Raw genomic sequence first — 25,524 nt, 5'->3', positions numbered from 1 at the left:
CCTGACCCTCGCGCTCGCCGCTGCCCTCAGCGCCGTCCTCTGACCCCAGGGAAGGCCGCCGCGCGCCGGGCCAGGCCACGGTGTCACCAGAGGCGGAGCCAGAGCCCGACGGCCGGTTGCGCTGGTGGGCAGGGAGGGGGGAAGCGGCGGGGCGCGGGCAGGGAGTGAGTCTAGGACGGGCAACATGCATAGATGTTGCCGGGGCCCCGAGATTACTGGGGCCGCGATCTGGGGCCCATGCGGTGCAGTCCGCGCGCAACCGCCGCCGCAGGGGCTGCAGGCGCCGCCGGGCTGTGCCGGGGCGACGACGGCGGCAGCGGGGGCGCCGCGAGAGGGGCGGGCTGCGCATGCTTGAGACTAGCCGCGGTGTCTGTCACGCGCGGTGCCGCGGCGGCGGCCGGCGTGCCCGCGCGGCCCCTCCCCTTCCAGGCTCCACCGGGCGCTGACGGGGCACGCGTCGCCGGCGGCGGCGGGCCGGCAGCGCCTCACGGGCGGCGGCCGCCGGGGCGGCCGCGGGCGCGCCGAGCGGGCCCGATTGCTGCAGAAGTTTGCCTTGTGCTCACCCCCATGCTGCTTGGGCGGGCCAGGCCCTTTGTTTTGGAGCCATCAGCTTCTATGCAGAGGTAGCGCGTCTGGGTCGCCTCCCGGAAGAGCACACGCCCCTCGCCGGCCTTGACGGCGGCCTCCGCCACAGGCACAATCGCGAAGAGCTTGCTCTTCTTGCCACTGCAGTAGGCTTCAATCTCGCTGCGGGCGAAAGTCGCTGCCGCCTCCCGCTGCGACTGCGCCAGCCCGCCCGCCGCCGCCGCTGCCTCATACTCCGCCAGGAGCCGCGCGGCCTCGTCTAGGTAATGACTAGCTTGATACATGCTTGTTCAACCCTCTCGGCGGCTCTGTTTCGCGCTCTCAGTCCCCGCACGGTGCAGTCGGCCAAGCGCGCACACAAGAAGGCTGGTCGAAATAATTATCTCAAGGTGGTCAATTTTGTAGTTCAAACCAATTGCATCTTGTTTAACTTAGGGGGCCGCCACAGAGAGCACTGCGAAGGTTTTTGTTGCGGGTCCCGCGCTGGGGCCATCACCCAGGACCGCTGATTGGCATCTTGCACCGATTACGAGACTGCACACAAAGCGTTCGTTCATTACTCATATGTATGTGACTGACGACCGCCTGGCAGCGGCGCGCCAAAGCGACGGCGGTGCGGAACGGGCGAACGACGCCATGGATACGTTTTGCAAACGCGCAGGCAGCAAGGCCCTGACATGCAACAAAAAGACTGTGAGGGGTGCTGTTCTGAGATCCGCTTGTCTGCCAGCATGTGCTGCGCCCCGCGCCCCGCTGCCCTGCACCCCTGTGCCAGCCTGTGACCCAACCGCCTGGGGGTGCGATGAATGCAGGGCCCCACCCATCGGTGCCAGAGGAGCCTGAGCGGAGACAGCGGTAGCCCGCAGCGCTCCAAGCCCCTTGAAATTCATGCACCTTGTCAATATATGACACTTCTTTACGCTTCTCAGGAGGCTCGTCTGCAAGCCTCGATGCCTGCGGGGAGGTTTGCAGACCATTGCGCAACTGCCCCGACTGTCGGGTCCCGACAGGGAACAGAGCAGAACTCTGTGTTGCATCACCCAGCGCACGCACATGGAAGGGCATCAGCAGAAGGGTCGACAGCTTCGCCCAAAGCTTGGGCAGCAGCTGGGACGCCCCGCCCCCCGCCAACCAACCACCAGCCCACCGGCTAGAGCCAGATCCTCCCGCAGGCCATCACCAACTCCGCCCCCTGCACATGCATGTCGCCTGCCCAATGTCCGACCCCTGCGCAGTCAGCCTCCGCAGGCCGTTTCGCGTGCGATAGCTCCCTGCAGTGCGGCGAACCCTGACCACACCGATGCGACAGCCAGCGCCCTGCCGATTACTCGGCCGTCCGCCACGCTGTCCCAGGGTCTCCTGGGTGCGCGTGGCAGGCGTCCGCGGCAGCCGCCGCCCCTGGGCACTGACAGGTGCCCGGGGTCGCGCGAGTATTCGCCTCTTGCAGCCCCGCCAGGCTGCAGTCAAGCGCAGAAAGCGCGGCCTGGAGGCGAGCGGGGGCGGCGGGTTGTGTTCTGAGTAGGTGAGTTGAGCAACGGAGGGCTGGTGCATATCTTGCTCTGGGAGGGGGGGGCGTGGGGGGCACGGGTAATGGGTTTGGACGTGTTGTTGGGGGAAAGGGCACACGCTGAAGGGGTTTGAGGGGATCCTGACGACTCCTACATGACGTGGCTGTGCGGCGACCTTGGCTGACCTTGCTAGCATGCTGGCACCTGCAGGGACCCGCTCACATCCTCCACCCTGACCTGCGCGCCCTGCCACCTGCCAACTGACACCATGCATCCTCACAGCAGCAGCCGCACCTGAAGCTCGCTGCAGGCAGACGCAACGCTCATCTGGCCATGGGCCAGCTCCACCAATGGCTGGCCGTCGCTGCCAGCAGCCCAGACGCGCACCAGCCGCACGCGCTGCATGCCAGTGATGGGCGGCCGCGGCTCGCTGCTTGTGGTGCCGTGCATGCGGGCAGCGCGGCTGCATGTGCCTCCATTGCATACGTTGCCAATCGGCACAAACCCAGGGAGCTCGGGCAGCTGCCCGGTTTCCCTTAAGATTACGCACTGCTGCAAAGGGCCGCTCGCCTCAGGCTCAGCGATGCTGCGCAGCCTTGCCTCACGCACTGCTGTCGTGTGCAGGCCTGGGCACCTGCACGACCATCCGCCGCGGTGCCAGGCGGGGCATGCAGAAAGCGAGGGCCGCTTGTCCAGTCCGTCATGTTTGTTATATAGCACTACCACTACCATGTCGTGCTCTCTCATGGCTCTCTCGCGGGAGAACCGCTGCGCAGCGAGTTGCTTGAATTGCGGGTTCACGATTAAAGCAGGAGCGCTGAGTTATCGCAAGCTGTGTAAAAAGACTACATACTGTACGCTAAAATGGGTAGCTACAGTAGCCTGCACAGTACATGCGAACATGCTCCACCGCTCAGCGCATACATGCAGGCTGCATGTATGCAGCAGTGCCCCTTGTTGCCTGCGGTGCTAGGGGTGCGCAGGCTCCAGGTGCACGAGAGACGTAAAAGAACAGCTGCAAAATCTACCCTGACTTGAAATGCGTGATCCATGCTGCCCAACCGCAGCAACAAGGATCGAGATGGGCGTGCACCTGAGCGCACTGGCAGTGCCGTGTGGCGCTGCGAAGAAATTGTTGCACGAAGCAGGGGCGCATGAAAGCAACATTGCAGTCACCAACCATTCACCATCCCTGGCGTTGGTAATGGTGGATAGTGCTGCAAATTCGGTGGAAACAGGCTGCTGTGCTGGTGAGCTGCGCTGTACCAGTTGAAGAGCACTGGACACTTTGACGCTGTCAGGCCGCTCACAATGGCTGTCAAATCATGCTTGCATTTATGATGTGCGTTTTACAATTGAGCCAGAGAAGCTCCTCACTTCCGACCAACCGCTGGTCGGCTGGGGTCGTCCTCCTGCCACCACCCCTGGGCAGCAGTCAAGTGGGCACTGGGTGCAGTGCTAGCGCTCTCGGCAAAGTCAGGTGTACAGTGTGTGGGTGTTGCAGGCCCAGGCATCACCAAGAATTGGCGGAGAAGGCTCAAATGGGACGGCTAAATACGTGCCAAAGGCAGGTCGGTCCGCATGATGCTGCTACGATACATATGCCATACTGCCTGCAATATGGCTTGTCAAATCTACGTTTTTTATTTGAGCATGACGGCAGGAGCGCACGTGCATGCACATGTGCACGCAGACGCGCCCAGAATGTGCCCCTAAGCTACAAGTTGCCGCGCCAAGGGCGCGGAGGCTCGCGTTGCTCAGGAAAATGCACCAGAGCAGCAGGCAAACGCTCTCTTGTCACCTCACGCGGGCCCGGCAGCGCACAACGGCGTTTGCAACACATGTGTTGACTGCATGCCAAGAGGTGCGAGCCAGCCCGCGGGACGGTTCGTGCAGGGCCTGCCGGGACACACGTCAGACATGTCTATTGTGCTCAAAGCTGCCTTATCAACCCTTGCTCAGATGGTCTCAAACAAAGCCCAATGGCCTCCTACAATGCAAGCCGCATGTATGAAGTGCAGGGAGGCTTCGCATGACCCCACGGTGCTCCTAGGTTGGCTCAGGGATCGAATGGTAACCAAACCGCAAATTGCGCCACACCAATCTGCGTGACGTCAAGGATGGGACATGGAGACCACAGACGGCATGCGCCCTACCCATGCCGCAGCACGAGGTGGGGGCCGCACGGTCTGTCCAGTGCATGGGTTCCGGCAGGGCTGGCGGCCACGTGCGCGGATCAATGACACCAGCGGACGTGGCAAACTACCATCCAAAATAGAAAAATACTTGAATTGGCCTATGCGTGCGCTCTCTTCATGCTCTATGCTCTGGCCGCATGCAGATGGGGCATAACCAGTGGATGGTGGCCATGCTGCTGCAGGTTGTTGCTTGGCTGTGCTGGTCAGCCCAATCCCCGCCCTTCCCCCCTTTCCAGAGGACAAACTGCCGGTATCAGGCATGATCAAGCGCGCCCACAGCAGGTTCCGTGCATGCCCGCACCAACTCTGCAAGCAATGTTTGTTGCGGGGCGCCAAGCACGGTCCTGCCTCTGCCACACGGCAAGAATAATCAGTTCACTGTGCCCACCCAGGCCGCAAGGCGCCACGCTGCTTGGCATCCCGCGGGGACGTGAGTGGGCTTCAATGCAATCCAGAACTCATCAGCAGTCGTTTGCCGTGCTGCCACCAGCTGCGGGCCTGATGCCGCCAACCTGCGGCCGCTCCCTCACGCTGTGGCCGAGGCGTTGAGCGGGTCCGAGCGCTCGTCGTCCAGAGGCACAAACACCACGCGCGCCGCCATGAACTTGGGCCCGCGCTGCACGGCGCGCGGGCCAGTGGCGCGGACCTCGGAGCGGCCCCTCAACGCAACGACCAGCTTGGGCGCCTGCGCCAGCACCTCCTCCACCCCCGCGCCTGCTGGCGGTGCTGGCAGCCACAGGCGGCAGCGGACCTGCGCCCACTGCTGGCCGGCGGCAAAGGGCCCGATGACTTTGAGGCGCGTCGCTGCAAGGCCCAACGCCTCGAGGCCCTCTGCTGCGGCAGCGTTGGACGCGCGCTGCGCCTCGGGCAACGGCAGGCCGGAGGGCAGCCGGTCACCGAAAGGCACGACGGCTTTTGGCATGCATTCGAGCAGCAGCTGCTCAGCAGCCGCCGCAGCGACGTCCTGCGGCGGCACTAGCCCCAGGATGACTTGGCACTCGCCCAGCCCGCCGCCGCCGCTGCTGCCCTTGCCGCCACCCGAGCTGGCGACCCACACTGAAAACTCCACGGCGGCGCCGCAGCCCAGTACAGCGGCGGCCAGCGCCGGCGTGAGGCCGGCCTGGTCCTGCAGCGCCTGTGCCAAGTCGATGCCTTGCGCCAGCTCAGACCATTGGAAGCAACTTGGAGCCACGCAGCCAACAGCAAAAGGCCCAGACGCTGCACGCACGGGTGGCACTGAGCCAACGCTGCTGCTGCTGCTGCTGCTGCTGCTGCTGGCAGTGCTGCTCAATTTTGTGCTGAGAATGGTGGCGCCGCTGCCCGGCGAGGCGGAGGCCGTCGAGCTGGCACCGCAGCCCGTCACGCCGCAGCCGCTTGGGGTGCGGCGCAGCGCGTGGCCTGTCCAGCGGATGTCGACCGCGGCGCTGAGCGTGCGGTGGACGCTTGGGCTGGGGCTGCCGTCGCGGGCGAGGTGCGTTGCCGAAGCGGGCGGGAGCGGCAGGGCGGGGTCGAGCAGGGGGTACCTGGGGGTATGCAAGCGTGTGTGCATGCGCATGTGAATGCATGTAGCTACATGCTCTTGTGTGTGTGTGTGCGTGCGTTTGTGCAACCATGTGCGCATGCAAGGGCAAGCACGCGCGCGTGTCAACTCACTCCCAGCTGAGGCCCTTGCCGTTGTGGGTCAAGACCTGGGAATGTGTGTGTACCGTATAAGTGGGGGAGAAGGGTGAGCTCGTTTGCAGTCATGTGGGATGGGATGAGTGCAGAACGTGCAGCATGCGCGCACAGACATGTGCATTACGATGCAAGAACCACCACCACCGCATGCATAGAGCAATGGAAAGGGTGAAATCAACCAGAGAGGTCAGGGCATGCTCTGCGGCCTGCCGCCTGCACTGCGCGCAGGGCCCACACTGACGCATGGCCAGGGCCCTGCCATAGGCCTGCGCCCATGCCCGCGCGTTGCTCTCCTCGCATCTGCCCGCCCCTGCTCACCCAGGTGACACTGCGGCCGCTGCCGCCAGGGTTGCAGCCGCGGGTGCTGTTCGTCCGCTCGAGGAACTCGCCGTTGCGGATGAGGTTGCAGCAGTACACCGCCTTGAAGAGCCGTGCCGGCGAGCATACGCTTCCGGGGCGGGCCTCAATCAGCACGGTGGCAGCAAAAGGGTCCGAGAACAGCCGCAGTAGCTTGGCATGCATGCGGCTGCAATTCGGGGTGGTGTGGGGGGTGGAAGGCGCTTCTCAGAGTCCACGGTGCCGCTGCTGTGCTGCTAGCCAGTTCGCATGCCGTGCGTCTTGGTACAGAAACACACCCCAGCTAGCATGCATCGGATCACATGTAGCACGCAAGGGCCTGTTGGGTGCAGCTGTTGTCCAAGAAAGCAGCGACAGCAACCTGGACAGCGGCCGCAACCGCTGGGCCCATGCGGCGCCATGCTGGCCCACCGACCCCCACCTGCGCCAGACCTCCTTGCAGATGCTAGCGCGGTGCCACTCTTTGCACACCAGCCCTGCGGCGCCGGCCAGGTCGAGCACGCCCAGCCAAGATAGCACCTGGGTCAGCGTGTGGTCGCACAGCACAGCGTCATGCTGCTGGTCGTGGCCTGGGCCGCTGGTGTTGCATGCGCGCCGCGACGGGCTCAGCGGCGAGGTCATCATGGCGTGAACTTGGCCGTTTGTCGAGCAGAGCTGTGCATGTGATACCAAGGCCTGCGGGGTGGTTTGTTCCAGCAAGCGCAGCGTCACGTTGTGGGTTGTTCCCTGCACGCCCGCATCACAATCAGGCGGCAACGCAGTTTGCGAAGAGCGGCGTCGTCGTGCTGGCTAGCCTAGAAGTGGCTCAATTGCAGCCAGGTGCGTTTCGGGACCAGCCCTGGTACCCCCTGTGAGGTGCCGCCCATATATTTGGTGCCTCGCAGCCTGGTCGTGGGGCGTTTTGAATGCCCGGCTGCGCTCGCCAGCCCCCAGCCCAGACGAGCTTGCACATAAGTAACGATCATAAGGGCCGCTTCTTTGCTGCAAGACGAAGCCAGTCCCCAAAAGTGCGCGCGGTCCCACACCGTGATGGCCTCTCTCACCGAATGTAATCCTTGCAGATGTACTGTAAGACCCTCTATAATACTTTGTCAATTGTGCCAAACGCTGGGCGGGCGGCGTACAGTAGGGGCCGCCACAGAGCATGGAAGGCGCAACAAAGCCCACTACTCTTCCACCGGGCACGCACCAGCACGCTGCGGACTGTTCACTGCTGGTCCATGCCAGCATCACTGCCATAAGATTGCGCAGGGCGCATGGCAGGTGGGAGTGTTTAGGGGCCATGCGAAGGGAATCAAGCTATCTTGACGGTGCATGTGCATGCATGCCTGCAGTAGTGCTTTGACCCGCACCAAGCAGGAAGACTAGACCGTTTCATCGAGTCGTAGCGGGATGCAGCAGGTTGGCATGTGATCAACACAAGTTTGCGAGTATCATTTCTATGCATAGCATCAGGTAGGGACATGCAGCGCAGCACATCAACAAGCCAAACTGTAGCATCGTGATTACTTGCCCAGGTAGGTAGCCCTAAAAAGGCTTCCCAGGCATTGTTGTGGGGCAGGTGTGCAGGGTGTGACTGAGGGCTGCTGCGCATGTGATGATTACGGTAGCTGCTGCAGGCATATGCAACCGCCTGCACAGACCAGTGCTCAATCGTGCAGGTGCTTCATAGCCGGCGTTTACGTCTTGCGAGCATCGCTGTCGGTGGTCACTGGTGCACTGCCCTAATCAACAGGACATCTTAATGGCCAGGGGTCAACGTTACAGGGGTCGTCAAGTCCGCTGCAGGGCACCCAGAAAATGGGCAACTGCATGGGAACACCCACCACGCGGCAGCTGCAGGATCAGCATCCGACAGAGGCCACCTCACAATCTAGAGCTCAAAGCCCAGTTGGTTTCGGGACCAGACCAGGCGCCAGTACCGCTGCCGTGCAAGGCCGAGCGTAGCGGTGCACTCTCTGCCACCAATGCGGGGGCTGCGCACACACAAAACTGAGCGCCACGGACGGGGACGGTCTCCCGTGCCGGGCGCTGGCGCTGCTGCAGGCGGGCTGTGTGAGCCGCCAGTTTACTTCCACCAGGGGGCCTCGTCGGTGCGGAAGTCAGTCTCGGACCTGCAGAGGGCGAGGTGGTGGCCGGGGTTGGCAACAGCTGCGCAACAGGCCCCCATGGAAACGAACAGCACGGCGCACCTAGCACGCATCACATGGCCGTGTGAAGGGACTGTGTGAGAAGGACACAGGAATGAGAATGCTGCTTTGCTGGAGAGCAGCCGGCAGCATCCCTCGTGCAGGAACAAGACTGCGTTGCGGCTCTCACCAGGTGCTGAGCACAACGTTGTCGGCGGCGTCCACGTTCGCATGGGCCAGAGCCAGCGACTGTGTATAGACATCACGATGCAATCTTGTCAGAAGCAAGCTTGTTTGCACCGTCGCACTCCTGTACCCAGTACAAAGCCAGGCGTGCACCCTTTCGTCCCAAACAAGCCCCCCACTGCAAGCGAGCCAGCCCGTGTGCACACCAGAGGAGCAGGACCGCGGATCTTCTTGCCAGTGGCGTCGTACTGGCTGCCGTGGCACGGGCACTTGAACTTGTTCTCGGCCTGCCGGGTTTGCGGGTACAAGCGGGGTTGCCTCAGGGTGGCATGTGCAGCAACAGCGAAATCCCAATGTGGCATGTGCAGCAACAGCCAATTCCTGCTGATTGACAGCTCTATTTCCTGCTGAACATGATCGCCATCTGCACCAACAGTGTATACCCGTGGCTGTTGCCTGCGCATGGCCACCAGCTTCTGCTTGCTGTGTGCCGAGAGCACCAACTGCTCATGGCTCCCAGGAGCCTGAAGACACCACCACTGCTGTCAACTGCCAAGCGGCCGTATACTGTATGTTGCTGTGAAGCTTGCCCGCAAACCCCCAGGCAGAAAGCCGGTCTGCCTACAGCCACAGGCCTTGAGCAGCTGCTGCGCCAGGCCAGACGTCGCTAGTCGCCTGCCTGCCCGTTCCTGGCCATTGGTGCCACCCCGTCCTGCTCATGCGCCACTTGTTGATACCACTGCTGCTGCTGCTGCTGCTGCTGCTGCCCAAGCTGCTAGATTACTGCCATGAAAAGATCCATGCTGCTGCTGCTGCTGCTGCTGCTGCTTTCACGACAGGAATGCTGCTCTCATCAGCATACTGCAGCACTGCTTGACCCGCCCGCCAATGCTCACCGCAACCCACGGCACAACGCAGCCCAGGTGGGTGCACACGGCGTTGATGCCGTAGTTCTCGATCGTGCCCTCGGGGGTCACCACCAGGTAGGTGGGGTCGCCCTGGCGAGAGAGGAGGGGTTCGAGATCGCAGTGGTATGGACCCAGGCTGGGCTTCCCGAAGTATGAGAAGCTGGCAAATGCATGCCTATTATCTTGCGATGCAAACGCGCTGTGCGATCGGGGCAATGGATGCGCCCGCGCACCTTGAGGCCCTGCACCAGGCTGTGATCGCCCTTAGCGTGGGTCGCCAGCCAGGCGTTGGACTTGACGTCGTTGCCCAGCGCGTCCTTAGCGACCTGACCACCAGCACCACCGCCAGCCCTGCGCCAATGAGCGAGTCGTGATGGGCGCAGTCCGGTCTGAGCCACCCCGTTTCAGCACCCCTCGCGTGCACCATCTGATCGCGCCGGCAGCGTGCTGCGAGACCATAGAGAATCAGATGCATATGCTTGAAGCTACGTCGTTGGGGCGACGCCACTTACGACTTGGGCACGAAGAACACCGCGTAGGCGCCCAGCATGCCCGTGGCGGGAGTAGCCACACCGCCGAGCAGGATGAGGTTCTAGAAGGAGGGCGATGTGGAATAGTTGTGGGCGAGGGAGGTGCACAATTGGCCTCGTGCGACGCGTGCCGAGCCTCTCCATGCGATAGAGGCAGCAGCACTTGTCCTTCAGGGCCTCCCGACACCCCGGGGCTCGCGAAATAAGCAGTTTTCAGACAAATTGCTCACCATGATGTTGCGCTTGTTCATATCGGGCACCTCCCCCGCGATACCTCCCACAGCAGCGGCCCGGACCATCACAGGGCGCCGGGAGGCCACGGCGGGCCTGCCCGCGCGAAGAGCAGCGTTTTGACGGATGGCAAGGGCCATGGTGACGATTTGGTGTGATGGGTTGAGGTGTGGGAGCAGTGTGGGCGGACAAGATGTTGCTGCAGCAAATGCGCTGTCTCCTCTGCTTCCCTGTTGAATAAGCTGTGCGCGGCCCCTGATTTGCAAGAGTTGTCGGGCGCAAAATTGTCCCCGCAATCGACGACGCTCAGATACATATTGGGATGAAAGCCACACCGACTCGTGTGGCAGCGGGCGCCTGCGATGTGCACACCTGGTGTGCCACGCAGACAGCGGTGTCTCACCGCCCTTGCATCTATGGCCATACACGCGGCTTGAAATGCACAGAATGCACAACGCACATGGTTGCTTAAATTGGGATTATGCCTGCATGACCCTTTTGTTGTTGGGCTGGTCGGCGGTTTCGCAGGATTGCGGTGCGATGAAGGGCGGCAATGTCTAGGGAGGGCGGGGCGTCACTCAAATGCACTGCGCATGTGCCAGAGCAGCCTGGCAGTCTTGCTGGATGCAGAGTCAGGATGGGATGTTGTCGCAGCTTTACATCCAGGCAGGTACAGCTGTGAGGTTGATTGTGCTGCCTTGCTGACATTGTCGGGCCCCTTGCAGTCCACTGTGCAGGGCATGGTATATGCAACATGGGCACTGTTGTGGTGTGCATGACACCAGCGCAGCTTCAACGCCAAATCCGATTGTAGTGGTAGCGCCAAGGTACGCGGCAAAGCCCATAGCATGCCAAGCCAGGTTCACTGTGCTCGCAACAGGGAGGGACACTGCACCGACAGCATGTAGCCTCAATGTCGTCCTGTACGCCATCCTCACGCGCTATTGCTCATGCGTTATCGCAACATTTCACACCACCGTGGATCAGAAGGCGCCAGAAGGCGCATTCAGGTGCAATCTGGTGAACATCACCACGCACACCCCTGATTAAATGGGGTTGCACTCACAAATCGCTGCCTGGGCTGTTGGCACACTGGTGTCGCTGCTGTTAGCTGCAGCCGTCGACTGGATGTGATTGATGTGGTGCGTAGCTGTCACATTGATGTCCATTTCACAGTGATGACACTAGCCAGCTGAGTATTCAGCCTTGCTCTTGGCAACGCTGCATGTCCTCGCCCAGCATTTTTAGAAGCTGTCAGCTCAATATAGAACGTGTGTACCTTGCGCCAGCCATGTTACACAATCGTGCAGCTGTGACCTTGATGAAACCAACAGCACTATGTTCATGTGTGTGCGTCCACTGCACCAGGCCGCGTCCCTCTCTGGTGCAGGTGTGTCCAACAGGCAGTGCGCATGCTGGCATCCCCTCGCAGAACGCTGCTCTACAATTGGGCCTATCTGTCTACCACCAACCACCTTTACAGCAAAAGGATGTCGAGAAATGCATGATCAAGCGACAGATAGAAGATACGGTAACGATGGAAACTAGGATGCAAGTACAGAGCGCGGTCACGAACAGAGAGGAGCTCCTGCTGTGCTCAACGCTGCGCCAAGAGCTCCTGCCGTTCCTTCGCCAGTTTTTCTTGCAGCTTATGCTGCGCGATCCGCTCCAATTGCCTGCGATGGTGTTTGCAGCCGCCAGGAGTGTTGCAGCAGCAAAGGCTATTGCCCCAAACCCTGGAGAGGCGCTGCACTGCACAGCGTTTGCGGCGCTGGCGGCGCAACACTTGTCCCGACTGCACCTCATCTGTGCAACACCTGGCGGCCACTTCTGAGTTTGATAGACTTGAGTTAATCGCGCCTAATGGCCCTGAACTCACCTATCGTTGAACACGCTCGCCAAGCGGTCCCAGTTGCCCCAAATGAGCACGTACGTCGCTGTAAACCCTACGGCAATCTTGAACGCGCCCCGTGAGAGCCCCATGGTGCCGTTTCCAGGCTGGCCAAGCGACGGGAAAGAACGCTGGACAAGGCAGGTGATCTGTGGGATCTTGTCTTGTTACAAGGATAAAAATCGTCGCCACATCTAAAAAACAAAGGATCCAGCAGGCGAGCGGGGTACCGCGCTGTTAGGATATGAAACGGTAGCAACATCAGCTGGCCAGGTCATCGTCCTTGCCAGGTCCTCGTCCTTGCGTCTGACGGCGAGGCCGTCACCTCCCTGATGAAGTCATCCGTAGCAACAGGCAGGCCTGAAACAGGGTGCTGCAGCGCTCTCACCGCTTCCACAAGTGGAAAGTTTGATGTGTGTACTCCTGACAAGTTCTGGGAAAGTTCCCCTCGGTGGGCATGCGTCACAAAACAGCGGCAGCACGTTTTGGTACGGCAAGCAACTAGAAACGCCGAGCGTTGCGAGAGCGCAGCAGCGCAATCCATTGATTGATTTGTTACCGCGTCTGCAGCTGCAACCTGCAAGACTTATCGGGAGACGGTCGCCGCGACGGCCCCACGGCCCATCGTGTCCGCCTCCAAAAGTGGGCAGGGCAAGCAAGACCTAGCCTGAGGTCGCTTCAAAATCATTTATTTACAGTCCATGAGAACCCCCTCCTGGGGCGTGATGGTGCGAAGGGAACGTCGAGGCAGAGCATTGATAAGTGGGGGGTCCAGCCGTGATTGCAGCTTCGAACGGACTCACTCCAGTTCCCACCTGCCACGCACGAGCTCCAGAGTGTCTAGTTTGGTATAAGAAATGGTTTTAGGAGAAAAAACCATGCTCCATTCCTCACAGATTGCAAGGTCGCGCACTGAAATTTGGATCGGCTGTGCAAATGCGGCAGGCTGCATTTGAAATGGTGTTGTAGATTGGTAGCAACGGTATTTATTAGCACCCCAGCAGCGGAGTTGATTCAAACCGTCAGTAAAAACGCGGGGAGGAAGAACGAATGGATCGCGTGCCAGCGTGGGGTCTGCCCTGCAGCGTGGAGTGCATGCACCGGAGCGGGTCCCAGATCGCCACCTCAGCAAGCAGCGGCCCCTGGTGCCATCCACGCAAACGGCCAGATGTCAACATAAAGGCAAAATACACATTTCATAGAGCTTCACTGCAAGGACGAGGGTTTTCCCTGGTCGGTCCTTGCGCGTCCTTAAGCGTCCCTACCGCGTCCCTGCTGTAAGGACTGGTAGGGAAAACCCTTGCACATGCGTGGCCATTGTGCAGGCCTGGGCGTGGTATGGCAGGACAGCCTCGGCAAAACATATATACAACGCAACTTAGCATTATATTACTGCTCCTTTGCGCACACAATGATGTGGAGCTCTCAGACCCGTGGCATACTGCCATGTTTGATGGCTCAATTGCGTCGTTTCCATCCACATAATGTTAAATATTATTTTATCAAATCATATGCATGATCTCACATATGATCGTGGCGCCTTGCGTGTGAATCGCTGCAGCAGCTGCTGCATAGCTAGATGCACAATACTCAGCGCATTAGATACTCGTCCATAACGCTGTTTGAGCGTTCTCATTACTTCACCGAACCTGACTTACCTGTTTTGTCTAGTATACTCCGTACTATCACCATGCTCAGTGATCTGAACGGCTCTTCGCTGTCTGGGCGCCTTTTGTGCTCAAGCGCATGATACTCATGATACATGGCTTCAAAATCGGTGAGTACCGCCTGGGGATCATCTCTTGGTGCGCACACGCATTGGGTTGTTAGGTGATGTTGCGATCTTGAGCCTCGCGCATCAGCAAGCGCCATAGCCGGATCATGCTGGACATCTGAATCGCTGCCCGCTCTCCATGGCTGCAGGTGGTGGTGGCGCTGCACCTGCACCGCAGCGCTCAGTGCCTGCCATCATGCCATCCACTCCCCGCGAGCCGCTTGCGCTGCTGGTTGAAGCGCATGGCGCCCCCACACTCGGCGACCCCACAAGGGGGGTGCTGAAGCACATGGTGCTGCAGAGCTTGGCCGTCGGATCGTGCTGGCTTGTGCGGCGCTCAATCAATGGCTGGCGCCACAACGTTGCATCAACATCACCAACCTCCATCGGGTCAAGAGCAGGCCCGACAAGTGAGTGACTGGGGCATGTCGTTTGTGCCGTGAGCAATCCACGATTTGCTTATCACGGGAGGCAGCTGGGGATGCAAGCCAAGGGCTGGGGTGGGTGAATCTGCTGGAGTTGGCGGCAGCCGCTCGCCCTAAGCATCACACGCATCAACCTAGCTGCGTACAATCATCAATCCTGCAACCCTCAAACCGAAATTTGCCTATATATGCTCTTGCTATCACAGGGAGAAGAGACGACTGCACGGGCGGCGTCTGCACAAGTACAGCAAGGGCTCGTCAGCTGGCATGCGCCGACGCTGTCTTGGCGCATCGTGCTGCTGGCTGCCGCTGTGCGCAAAGATCACGTGGCGCAGGGGCTGTGCTACTAGCTGCAGACCTCTGGCGATGTCCCGTGCGGCCACACCTGAGGGCGGCAGTTGGATACGCATGTCTAGTCGTTATGCGGCGGCGGCCAGCTCGCCAGCAAGCGGCACAAGCGCTCCTGTTGTTTGCGATTGTGAAATGTGTTGATTACTTTCATGTGCACTTCCACGCATGGTTGCAAACCTGAGCTTGTTCTCCATTTCTGTCCGTTGCATGCAGCCGTTGGGTGTGCGCGCACGTGCACCACGTTTGTGTTTGCGCACGCACACATGCTTCCATCCCCAGCCGTTGGCGCATGCCATAACCATACAGCAACTTAGATTTGCAATGTAAAGCATATAAGTATATAAAGGTGCAAAGGAATGCCAAATACAGCTATCCAGAGCGGCCTGGCTGATCCGCTAGGGAAAGAGTGCAATGATTCCTTAAGTGGTCATTATCTGGTCATTATTCGGTCCTTACGCGTCCCTATCCCGCGGCCCAGCGGCTTGGCAGAGTCCTTAGAAAGTCCTTAGGCCGTCCTTAGAAAGTCCTTACATGGTCCTTATTCCAGACTCATAAGGACCGACTAGGGAAAACCCTCGTCCTTGCAGTGCTTGCACAGATTGCTCCACGGTGCGTGGCCAGCAGCACAGTGTAGCCACACACTGCAGCATGTGCCCGAGTGGGCCCCAGGGGCAGTGCCAAAGCTAGGGCCTGGGCAGTATTTGTATTGGCTCACAATTGGCCACGACGTTGAAATTTCAATATGTGTACTGCTGACGAATTCTGGGAAATTCTCCCTCAGTGGGCATGCTTAACAAAATAGCGCCAGCACGTTTTGGTATGGCAAGCAAGTGCGTATGTTAGGGACGCCGAGCGTTGCGAGAGCGCAGCAGCGCAAGACCTAGCATGAGGTCACTTTAGAATCATGTATTCATAGTCCATGAAAACCCCCTCCTTGGGCGTGATGATGCGAAGGGAACGGCGTGGCAGAGCATTGATAAATGGGGGTCCAGCAGTGATTGCAGCTGTGAACGGACTCACTCCAGTTCCCACCTGCCCCGCACGAGCTCCAGAGTGCCTATCTTGGTATGAGACCTGGTTTCAGGAGAAAAAACCATGCTCCATTCCTCACAGATTGCAAGATCGCGCACTGAAAGTGGGATCAGACGTGCATATGCGGCAGGTTGTATTTGAATTGATGTTGTAGATTGGTAGCGACTGTGATTATTCGCACCCGTACGCGAGCATGTACCATGGTAATGTTCGCCAAATCAACTGGAGTCCACGATTGCGGGGCTTGCAACCGTGTGATGAGTTGTGCTTTAAGAATACGGGTTGCTGTTGTGGTTTTGATAGTGCGCTCCGCTTTCTTCACGAAGTGAGCCGGCCACCTGGTCCTGATGATGTCACAGTGACACTGTGACACCTGAGACCTGACCCAACGTGACGGACGTACACCGCCTTCTGAACTCAGTTGTGAAGTAATCAACCGGGACCTTCGAGGAAATGTAAGGACACGACCCCATGCTGTCCCCGGTCCGCGTGCCCACCTGCCTTCCGCAGGCTGCCCACGTCTGTAGCCGAGACACGGTGTGCATGTTCACCCGCGACGGCGGGTGGGTGCAGTGCGAGCTGAAAGGCCGCCAAGTGTTCAGCAAGCGAAAAACAGCACCCGGCAACCGCGTCCCCGGAGACCTGCTGCACTTGCGGTCGCGCCTGGCAACCGGCCATCCAAATGAGTCACCGTTGCTCACCCACACTCGCACACACCCGCGTGGGGTGTGTGCGAGTCTCCCTACCCTTGCCAATGGAGGGCTCCTCCGCTCATGAAACACGCCGCCAGCCAGATATCGGCCAATAAACGACAACGGGACAAGCGGGGGGGTCCTCGCCGAGGCTCAGTGCGCTTTGACACCCACCACCTCGCTAGGGGAGTTTGGTCACTGCCACGACTCAGGCAACATACCCGCCGATTGACTGAGTGAGCGGCACCCCACTCAAAGAAACGTGTTTATACGCGGGAGGCGCAGTAGCGCTAGGTTTTCCTTTGGACTTTGTTCTGTTGATTCGTGTCAAGATGACCACAGAGTGTGGCTTTATGCAGCAAGGACTTCAGTTAGGCTGGCATCTCTGCAAGTGAATGCAGGCAGGGGACCACGTGAAGATGGGCAGCAGCAGCAGCATTGTGCAGAGGTCAGCAGCAGCTTGCCACACGCTGATGCCAGCTGCTGCTGCTGCGGCGCCTGCTGCGACCATGTACATGGGCGGGCCAGGCGGGCATGTTGACTGCTCAGCATCACAATAAACCAGCATTGTTGTTGCACCACGCAGCGCAGGTCACAGACAAAGCTATGACAAATGGTCCCAACCCCGGTGTACACCGGGGAACATGTTCACCCCCAGCTGTGAGAGACTGCCCGCACGGGGAACGCAGGACCCGCAAAAGAAGCCCCACCTCGCTCCCCGCCGCCCCGCAAAATCCACCTATCCTAATTGAGGTGAAGTAATGCAGGGACGCATTGCCAGAACAACAGGAAGGCACGCGCAAGACCAATATGCTGAGCTTACGTGGGCCCCGCGGGCGCGCCCTGCTCAACAAGTCCAACTCCACTCCAGTGTTCTGGGTGTCTCAGGGACAATTCACAAGGACACTGCTATGCTGCTAAATGACATGGGGTCACATGTCCTTGTGTCAACAACGGTCCAACAGCTGCACACTCACGCGGGTAACAAACGGGATCACAACATTCAGGCCCGCAGAGCCCAGGAGGCCTGCGGGCGAAGCGCCTGTCAGGAGTAACGAAGCGAAGGGGTGTTGGCCCTTCCCCCATTGATGGAGAAATAAAGGGCCAATGCAAGGTGATATCACCTTGCATTGTGATATCACCTTGCATTATTGGTGGGGGCCGCTCCACCGTCGGCGCGGCGGCCTCGGCCCCCACAAGCCGTCGGCGCGGCGGCCTCGGCCCCCACAAGCCAGCCCCCCTTTATTTCCTTTGATTTACACGGGGAACCTCGACTGTGTAGTTTCTCGCTCTCTCTCTATCTCCAGCAATGCAAGTAGGTGTTGGAGCGTGCTTGTCTCCAGCTGGCTGCATGGCAGCTGTTTGTCAGCTGACTAAGTGCGCCCAGCACTGCTGTCAAATGAACCATGAAGAGCCAGCCATCAAGTCCGATTTTCAACCAAACCGTGGCAGAGGAGAGTAAGGCAGCTGCTCTGCTTGTCACCTTGATTGTCAGCGTGCGGGCACCTGTGTTTCGCTAGGTGGCCGGGTCGCTGGGCGGTCGGGCGCCGTGGAGGTTTAGGGCTTCCGGTCAGAGACTGGTTGGGCAGTCACATTAATTACCGTCACTCAAGATCACGTTTCAACCGTCGGTTGGCCGACTATCTCGGCCCATCGTCTGCAATCGCGTACCCTCCCCCAGCTGACGGCTCATCATTCCGGGTGAGCCCTCGCGCGCGTCTGCTCGTCATCGTAACTTACACAATCTTGGCGTTGAAACTCGATATTATGGACCGACGTGGGCTCACAAATGTGGCCCCGGCACGACCATTGCGCAGGTTGCCCTCCCGTCCATTCCCCGCCAGCCCACACTGACGAGCGTCAACTTGGTCATCCGGGTCTTCGGGCCATCACACTGTGAGCAGTGACCCATCTGCCAATGGTGGTGCATGAAGTCTCTCTGTTGTGTCGCAATGGATGCTATGTTTGAAGCTGGGATCCCAGCAGCCAGACACGGACAGCTGCAGGCAAACACCACAGGCACCGAATAATCTGCTCACTTTGACACAGGATTGAAGCAAGTATGAGGAGCCATGCGGTGTGCACGACACTTCTGCTTATGGTCGGGGTGTGCTGCACGGCAGGACACCCTCAGTACGGGGTTCTGCAGCATTCAAGCGCTGGTGGTGAGTAACAATACCTGCAATGATGCAGGAATGCGCCCACTTCAAAGCTGCATTTGAACTTTTCGCTATCTCCATTGTCATGCGTTTGATTGGGGTACGCAAATCAGCGGAGGCTCAGCCACTGCAGGAACACTTACATTGGCATGGTTGCCTTGAAGGATGGCTCCAGGAGCGGGCGATCGCGGGATCTTGTAACAATCCTTATCCTTAAAGCAGGGGTCAGCTGCGTCTCTCCCAAAGTTATGTGGTAGCATTGTGCCAGCACGTAAAAACCGTCTGACATTTTTAGACCTCCACACCTCATGCATGCGCAGGAATGTTGAATGGACGCTGGCTCCTGCAGGCCTCGCCCTCGGCCTCCCCCTCGGCCTCCCCCTCAGCCTCGCCGAGGGCCTCGCCCTCGGCCTCCCCCTCGGCCTCCCCCTCGGCCTCCCCCTCAGCCTCGCCGAGGGCCTCGCCCTCGGCCTCCCCGTCGGCCTCCCCCTCAGCCTCGCCGAGGGCCTCGCCCTCGGCCTCGCCCTCGGCCTCGCCCTCGGCCTCCCCGTCGGCCTCCTCCTCGGCCTCCTCCTTGGCCTCGCCCTCGGCCTCCCCGTCTGCCTCGCCCTCGGCCTCCCCATCGGCCTCGCCCTCGGCCTCCCCGTCGGCCTCGCCCTCGGCCTCCCCGTCAGCCTCGCCGAGGGCCTCGCCGTCGGCCTCCCCCTCGGCCTCGCCAAGGGCCTCCCCGTCGGCGTCCCCGTCGGCCTCGTCGACCTCCTCCCCGGCCTCGCCGTCGGCCTCGCCGTCGCCCACGACCTCGCCGTCGCCCTCGGCCTCGCCGTCGCCATCCCCTTCCCCTTCTAGGTCGCCGTCGCCGTCGCCGTCGCCGTCCACTTCGCCTCCCGCAACCCCAGTGAGTGTACTGTCAATGGCTGACAACCGGAACTTTCAGAGCCAATGCAGATCGCGGTGCACTACTTGTGGCACGAGGTTCAGCAAATCCTTACAACAATTCTCACATGCTTTGCAACAAACCTACAGGTGGATGCTGGAACTATTTCTCTGAATGGTGCGACCGTGCAGCTGGCCACCTCAGTCGCATCTCCTTTCGACGTCCTTATTAGGCTACTGCTCCTCGCAGTTCCTTGGATGTGAGTCTGCAATACATTGGCTGAGTCAGTAATGACAATGGGTGCCGCTGGTGTAGCTGTGCTGCCGCCATCACAAAATTGATTCGATCTCTTGATCAATGTGGGGGCACTAGTCACAAAAGAATATATATCTGTCCAAAAATGTACCTAACTTGATTAAACAAAAGTGTTTAGGTAATTTCTGTTACCCGACCTGGTTGCTCTTGCTGGCACCTTTCTGTTGATGCCCAACTTGCGTCTTTGTTCTTTGTGGCCCAAATCACTGCCCTCCAGTCCTGCGGCAACCCTCACAAAACTGTGTCATCCACAACCACCCACCCGCACACCCCCACACCCCACCCAGAAACAACCCAACCCTAGCCAGACAAGTTGCTGATGCGCTGGCAACCAAGCTCGACACATCTATTGAGCCTGTGTTCATCATCTACAGGGTGAGGCCATTTCCCTTCGCTCTTTAATTGTGAGGTCAACGCGTGAACACATGCTGCACGGCTGGCTGGCTGGCTAGCTTGCGCAAACTTGTTGGCTGCAACCAGGCTGTCGTCGAGTTTGCCGCGTTTGTGCTTCTCACTCCCACTTGCGCATTTGTTTCTTTCTGCACATCCGCACAGCTGTATGATGGTTCGTCTGTGGGCCGGCACTTGCTCCAAGCCAACCCTCTACTCGATGCTTTCAAGATTAGCAAGAGTGCTGTGAGCCAGGTGGTTGGGCAGTCTGCTCTCACGCCCATCAAAGTGGTGTTTGACGGTGCCACTGCAGCGGGAATTCCGCCCAAGGTTGTCATCACCCAGGGTGGAGTGTCCAGCCCAGCCAAGGTACCAAAGACCAGCGTCAACTTGGTCATATCCCCAAATGCTACCTCCATGTGAGCTGGGGCAGGGTGTGTGGGGTGATGAGCAAACTTATTTTCTGTGGAGCCAGCAGGTTATGAGCGGTGATGTCAAATTGCATTTGCCCCTCATTTCCACCAGATTTCGATTATTTCGATGTGTCACGCAGCGCTCACACGGATATGCGGGTACACATTTGCACCCCGACCCTGGTCAAAGGGGCATGTCTATCCAAGGCAACCTGAAGTCATGTGGCATCCCCCAACTCCGCCCACACACATCAACAGGTGCATTTCCAACACCCCTGGTAACTGCACCACCTTTGTTCCATTTGTCACTCCTGCGCCCCACAACCTGGCTGCGGGGGACGGGGCCAAGACGGTTTTCGTCTTCCTCCGAGATGCGGCAAACAACACGTCGCCAAACCCCGGAACTGCGTCCACTCAGCTGGACGCGAAATCCGGGCTTATCAGTGCCACGGTGGCCACTACGAAAACAAAGACGATCAGTGTGCAAGCCACGGCCAATGCCGCTCAAATGTGAGGACATATTACTTGCTGTGCTGAGGGGCTCGTGTGCAGGTCCTGTTGATTGCTTATGGCCATGTCAGGTTACACAAGAATAATTCCTCCCGTGATCATTTCTTGTGCCCTCACAGATGCATCATTGACAAGCCTCCTCCAGTCAAATGCACCAAGTTCGTCACCCTTGGGGCGACCGCAACCGCAAAATTCACTCGCGAGGGGAATCGGACTATTACTGCCTACTTCCGTAATTCCAAGGCCGACACAGTGCCCTGGGGCCCGGCTACAACGAACATTCTCTACGACAAGACAGCTCCCACCATGAAAAAGGCGGACATCATGCTCACAGGTGTGTACAGTGGTACCAACTTCACAGTGACTTTCACCGCTGCTGCCACCGACCCAAAAACTGAATCGTCTGGCGTCGACAAGTACGTGCTGGTGTACAACCCTGCCGGGTCTACCAAGGCCAAATGCGCCTCTGGAACAGGTTTGCCAATCACCTTTACGGGCACTCGTGGCACGGCAACGGTGAACATCGCTTCAGCTGCACTGGTCAAGAAGCACACGTTCAGGCTGTGCGCAGTTGACAAGGCTGGCAATGTTGCTTCGGGCGTAACTCTTTCAGGCAAGGCGTGATTATGAGAAGTTGAGAGCAGAGTGAATAATGCAGCTGTGTGTGTTTCAGCGCGTGCATGCATGTGCAGTTGGCAGAGTGTAGACACACTGTTATAACCTTTGTCCAGTTCTAGGAAGGGTACAGGGCGCATGCTTTTGATTACGCAGCCGCCAAGTCGACACCCGCAATAAGGTTGCACATTGCAACAATCTCTTCGCGTGTGCAGTTTGCAATACACTTTGTGGGTGTGAGATAACTTTGTGAGTGAGAGATAACGCTGTAAACTTTGTGAGTGAGAGATAACGTTGTAACCGTAATGAACATAACAAGTCCATACCGTGGCACATGACAGCAGGTAGGGAAAATCTATAAATCCAACGCAACAAGTATTCTGGGTTCGGGTAGCACAATCAATGTGATAATGTGTGCATGTGAGGCCACCTACCACATGTTCAAACTCCCCATGTCACAAGGAGGGCTGCAGCCGCCACGCAGAAAGCAGGGCTAGCTGCCTCAGCCCGCGCGCATGAGCAAGACTTGGACGCACACAATGCGCGTCTTGTACAGAGCTGGTGTCAGTCAAGGTATGTGACATACTCTCCAGGAACGCGTCGCTGAGGCGCCACCCGGCGCATGCACCGAAGTTCCACCCAAATATGGGTGGCATTCAAATGCCACGTGCCTGGTAGGTGCCTGTCGAGTGCCATCAGGTGCCACTTTGGCCCCACCCATTATTTGCCCCTTGGAAATCTCCCGAGTGGCATGTGAGTGGACCCAGATGCCACTGACTTTCATGTTGTACCTGTATGTGCAGGATGACACATCAAATCTTGCGCTACATCTGGCAAAGATGATGGAGTTTTGTTGCAGAGATGCATGCACAAAGCTCATGAATGTTTGAATCCAGGCCACACCAATGGCTGGATGGTGACGAAAGCTGGCTGACCACCGACCCAATGCAAAGAATTGACCGGCCACCCTACCAGGAGTCCCTGCGCGTGCACCCACCTGTGACAGTGCATGTACACACCTGTGAAAGCATATGTACATACTTGTAAAAGCGCGGAAAGTGGTCGAAGCAGCCGCGCAGCTCAGTGCTCCAGCCGTCAAGAAATGTTTGTGTTGTTCTGGGTGTCACAACAATGACTTGCAGGTGGCTTGGGCCTCCTGGCAGTGGCCAACCTGAGAGGAGGAGAGAGAGAGAGACCACGCTGACGCCTCACGCGACTAAAAGCCACGCTGCAAGCGGCGCCGCGTTGGGTTATGGAGTGGTGTGTGTCTGGTGATGAGCCACACGCACCCCCCACCGTTTTGAACGCTGTGGCACTTGGGGTTCTCACATGATACCTCAACCCAATACTAGGCAAGCCCAACCACAGTTGACTTCCGAGCTCTGATGGGATAGGGTGTTTTCATGGTGGTATGACCGTAGCATAGTGGCCAACATGTTGTCAGTAGTGGCTGAGCTTGTGCTCTCGGCCGGTGTGTGCCCGCCTACAGTCTTCCGCCGCTACAGTGAACCCATCGAGACTCGGTGGCACGTTCGCTTTAGCCTGCTTGTTCGCTGTCGCGAATAGTGAGATTTGGCAGATAACATCAGCAGCGCACACATGGTCCTTGCCTATGCCAGGTCGTGGTCCTCGAGCTTGTGTCTGATGACGAGGCTGTCACCTGCCTGACGAGCTCATCCGTAGCAGCTGACCCATTGTACACAACGTGCAGGCCTGAAACAGAAGCAATTGGCCTCTGTGGGTGCTGCGGCGCTGTCAACACATTGACGATGAGTCATTTGACCAATGGTGCAACAAAAACGGGGTGCCAACGTTGTACTCAGATAAAAAGCATGCACAGGTAGCCATTGGCTGCGGCCATGATGCAGTAGCACCGCCGACAGAAACACCAGCTGCTGCTGTCGCCCATGCACAGTACTCCAGGCCCACCGCACTGCCCAGAGCTGCCACAACGCGCAAACGCAGTTTCAACGTGGCTCACGTGCCCATCAATTCCTGGTGTATCATACAATCGCAAAGCCATTGTTGTGACCCGTTATCTCGAAACCTCTAGCTAGGGGTGCCAGGGGTGAAGCTTGGGCCAGCCGCTTGTTGCGAGGTGCTGTGTCCTGCAACACCACTTCAACCCTGCTGCCAGGTGCTCAACTTCGCAGCCAGTCGTGACCCAGTGCACGTTGGAGCAGGTAAATTCTCAAGCGTAAGGGATTAAACTATGCGTAGGGTAAGCAGCTGGGACATTCGTCAGGCAGGGGATAGGACCGCACAGATTGAACGCCACCTTGTGGCTGATGATGAGACGCGTTTGTAAAGCCGCCCTGCAATTTGCCACCGTCAGTCTCTCTGTCTCGATACCGTACTGGCATTTACTTTGCCCTACAAGGTCTTACCGTAGCTCCCTTCTCAAGCTCCGCTGATTTTCATCTGACGTCCCGTGATCTGAACGTGCTCCTGTCGGCAGCAACAGGCCTCATAAGGCACTTGAAAAATTAAAAAGCGTTCTTGTGCAGTGAGAGTCGCAGTGCGGGAGCTTGGCACGCCACGCGGGAGTGAAATGGCGGATCAGCAGCTACGTCAGGTGTGCTTGCACGCTTCCTGATAGTCCGGTCGCTTTACTAAGTCCAACGTGTGTATTTCTATTCAACCAGGACTACCAGCGGACGTAGTGTATCAACGCAGCCCGCCAGCGACGAGCAAGCGGCCATGACCACCATGTGCTGTTCTTGCAGGACGGCAATGCAGTCAGGACTGGATAGCATGCCAAAAGCGCAACACCATCAACGTACTTGCCCCTCGATCACATGCGCAGCCTGCTCCACTCCCCTGCAGTGGTTCACATCCATTGACACGGACGGCAGCGGCCACCTTGACGCCAAGGAGCTGCAGCGCGCTCTCGGCCTGGGCAACCTGAACTTCACGTACTCAGATGTGCGATTCGATGATGCATCATCGTCACTAGTCGTCGCCTCTCCCCATAGTAATACATCGACAGTAATACATCGACATACACGTGCATGCGCGCACATGCGTGCGAACCCGCGCGTGCGCGCACAAACACACACATGCACACAAATGCACACATGCACACATGAACACCACACGACCAGGTGGACCAAATGGTGCGGGCCTTCGACCAGAACGCCACCCGCACCCTAAACTTTGAGGAGTTCCAACGGTACGCTGGTTGCAGCATGCCCAGATGCGGGCTTGACACTCTCGTTTGCGCTGCAGACTGCGCACGGCAGCTTACGCCAGGGCGCATTGCGACGTCTGCCATGTCTGATTGCCATGGCCCTGGCGCAGGCAACCCCTGATGCCCCCGCCCTCCCTCCGACACACACAATCTGCCACATACCAGCCTGCACTTCTTTCTGGTCAACGTGCAGCAGAGCTTCCGCAGTTTTGATCGCGACAACAATGGCAGCCTCTCACAGGTGCGGAGAGTCAGGCATGCTGGGCATGGCTGCGTGGCGCCTGCATCTCTGTGGGAACCTCCCTGTGCTAATTGAGCACTACAGCACGTCAACATGCGCTCACACACAGTGACGCTGGCGTGTGCGAGCACGGGATTCTAGATTGCATTGTGGTTTGCACCTCGTCTCAAGCGTGTTTGTCCAATCCCTTTTCCATAGCATATCCCGCCCAGACGTGCACTACTCAGAACTCCTGTGCTGCGCACCCGCCATGCACAGGACGAGGTGATGAACGCACTCCGCCAGGCGGGCTTCCAGCTGGACAAGCCGGCGGTTGTCGCCATGATCGACGTGGGGACGGGGG

General features: G+C 58.8%; 5 protein-coding genes across 5 annotated transcripts in view; 1 reads left to right on the top strand and 4 right to left on the bottom strand.

The window, feature by feature from the left end:
- Positions 1-485: 485 nt before the first annotated feature.
- Positions 486-869, bottom strand: MNEG_2393 (hypothetical protein; the record flags this gene model as incomplete). Its single annotated transcript, XM_014049136.1, has 1 exon — positions 486-869. The coding sequence occupies one exon, from the start codon at positions 867-869 to the stop codon at positions 486-488; it is 384 nt and encodes a 127-aa protein (XP_013904590.1).
- Positions 870-4,817: 3,948 nt separating this feature from the next.
- MNEG_2392 (hypothetical protein) lies at positions 4,818-6,946 on the bottom strand (the record flags this gene model as incomplete). The annotated part of the gene is made up of 4 exons (XM_014049135.1): positions 4,818-5,814; positions 5,945-5,979; positions 6,287-6,494; positions 6,747-6,946. 4 exons carry the CDS (start codon positions 6,944-6,946, stop codon positions 4,818-4,820), a joined length of 1,440 nt encoding a protein of 479 aa, XP_013904589.1.
- Positions 6,947-8,393: 1,447 nt separating this feature from the next.
- MNEG_2391 (cytochrome b6-f complex iron-sulfur subunit) lies at positions 8,394-10,449 on the bottom strand (the record flags this gene model as incomplete). The annotated part of the gene is made up of 8 exons (XM_014049134.1): positions 8,394-8,439; positions 8,645-8,703; positions 8,847-8,927; positions 9,368-9,415; positions 9,537-9,638; positions 9,782-9,899; positions 10,061-10,140; positions 10,309-10,449. The coding sequence occupies 8 exons, from the start codon at positions 10,447-10,449 to the stop codon at positions 8,394-8,396; spliced, it is 675 nt and encodes a 224-aa protein (XP_013904588.1).
- An 8,490-nt stretch (positions 10,450-18,939) lies between these two features.
- MNEG_2390 (hypothetical protein) lies at positions 18,940-19,717 on the bottom strand (the record flags this gene model as incomplete). Its single annotated transcript, XM_014049133.1, has 2 exons — positions 18,940-19,537; positions 19,707-19,717. 2 exons carry the CDS (start codon positions 19,715-19,717, stop codon positions 18,940-18,942), a joined length of 609 nt encoding a protein of 202 aa, XP_013904587.1.
- A 4,584-nt stretch (positions 19,718-24,301) lies between these two features.
- The window catches only part of MNEG_2389 (Sorcin), a gene marked incomplete at both ends in the record, with an annotated part of 2,560 nt that continues 1,337 nt past the window's right edge, over positions 24,302-25,524 (top strand). Inside the window, 5 exons of the mRNA XM_014049132.1 lie at positions 24,302-24,325; positions 24,577-24,675; positions 24,855-24,922; positions 25,106-25,181; positions 25,440-25,511. Of these exons, the coding sequence (XP_013904586.1) occupies positions 24,302-24,325; positions 24,577-24,675; positions 24,855-24,922; positions 25,106-25,181; positions 25,440-25,511 (339 nt within the window). The remainder of the gene's footprint in view (positions 24,326-24,576; positions 24,676-24,854; positions 24,923-25,105; positions 25,182-25,439; positions 25,512-25,524) is intronic.

The sequence above is a fragment of the Monoraphidium neglectum genome (genome assembly GCF_000611645.1).
Source record: "Monoraphidium neglectum strain SAG 48.87 unplaced genomic scaffold scaffold00270, whole genome shotgun sequence".
Lineage (NCBI taxonomy): Eukaryota > Viridiplantae > Chlorophyta > Chlorophyceae > Sphaeropleales > Selenastraceae > Monoraphidium > Monoraphidium neglectum.
Note: the sequence above shows the minus strand (reverse complement) of the source record. Positions and strands in the feature narration are given on the sequence as shown.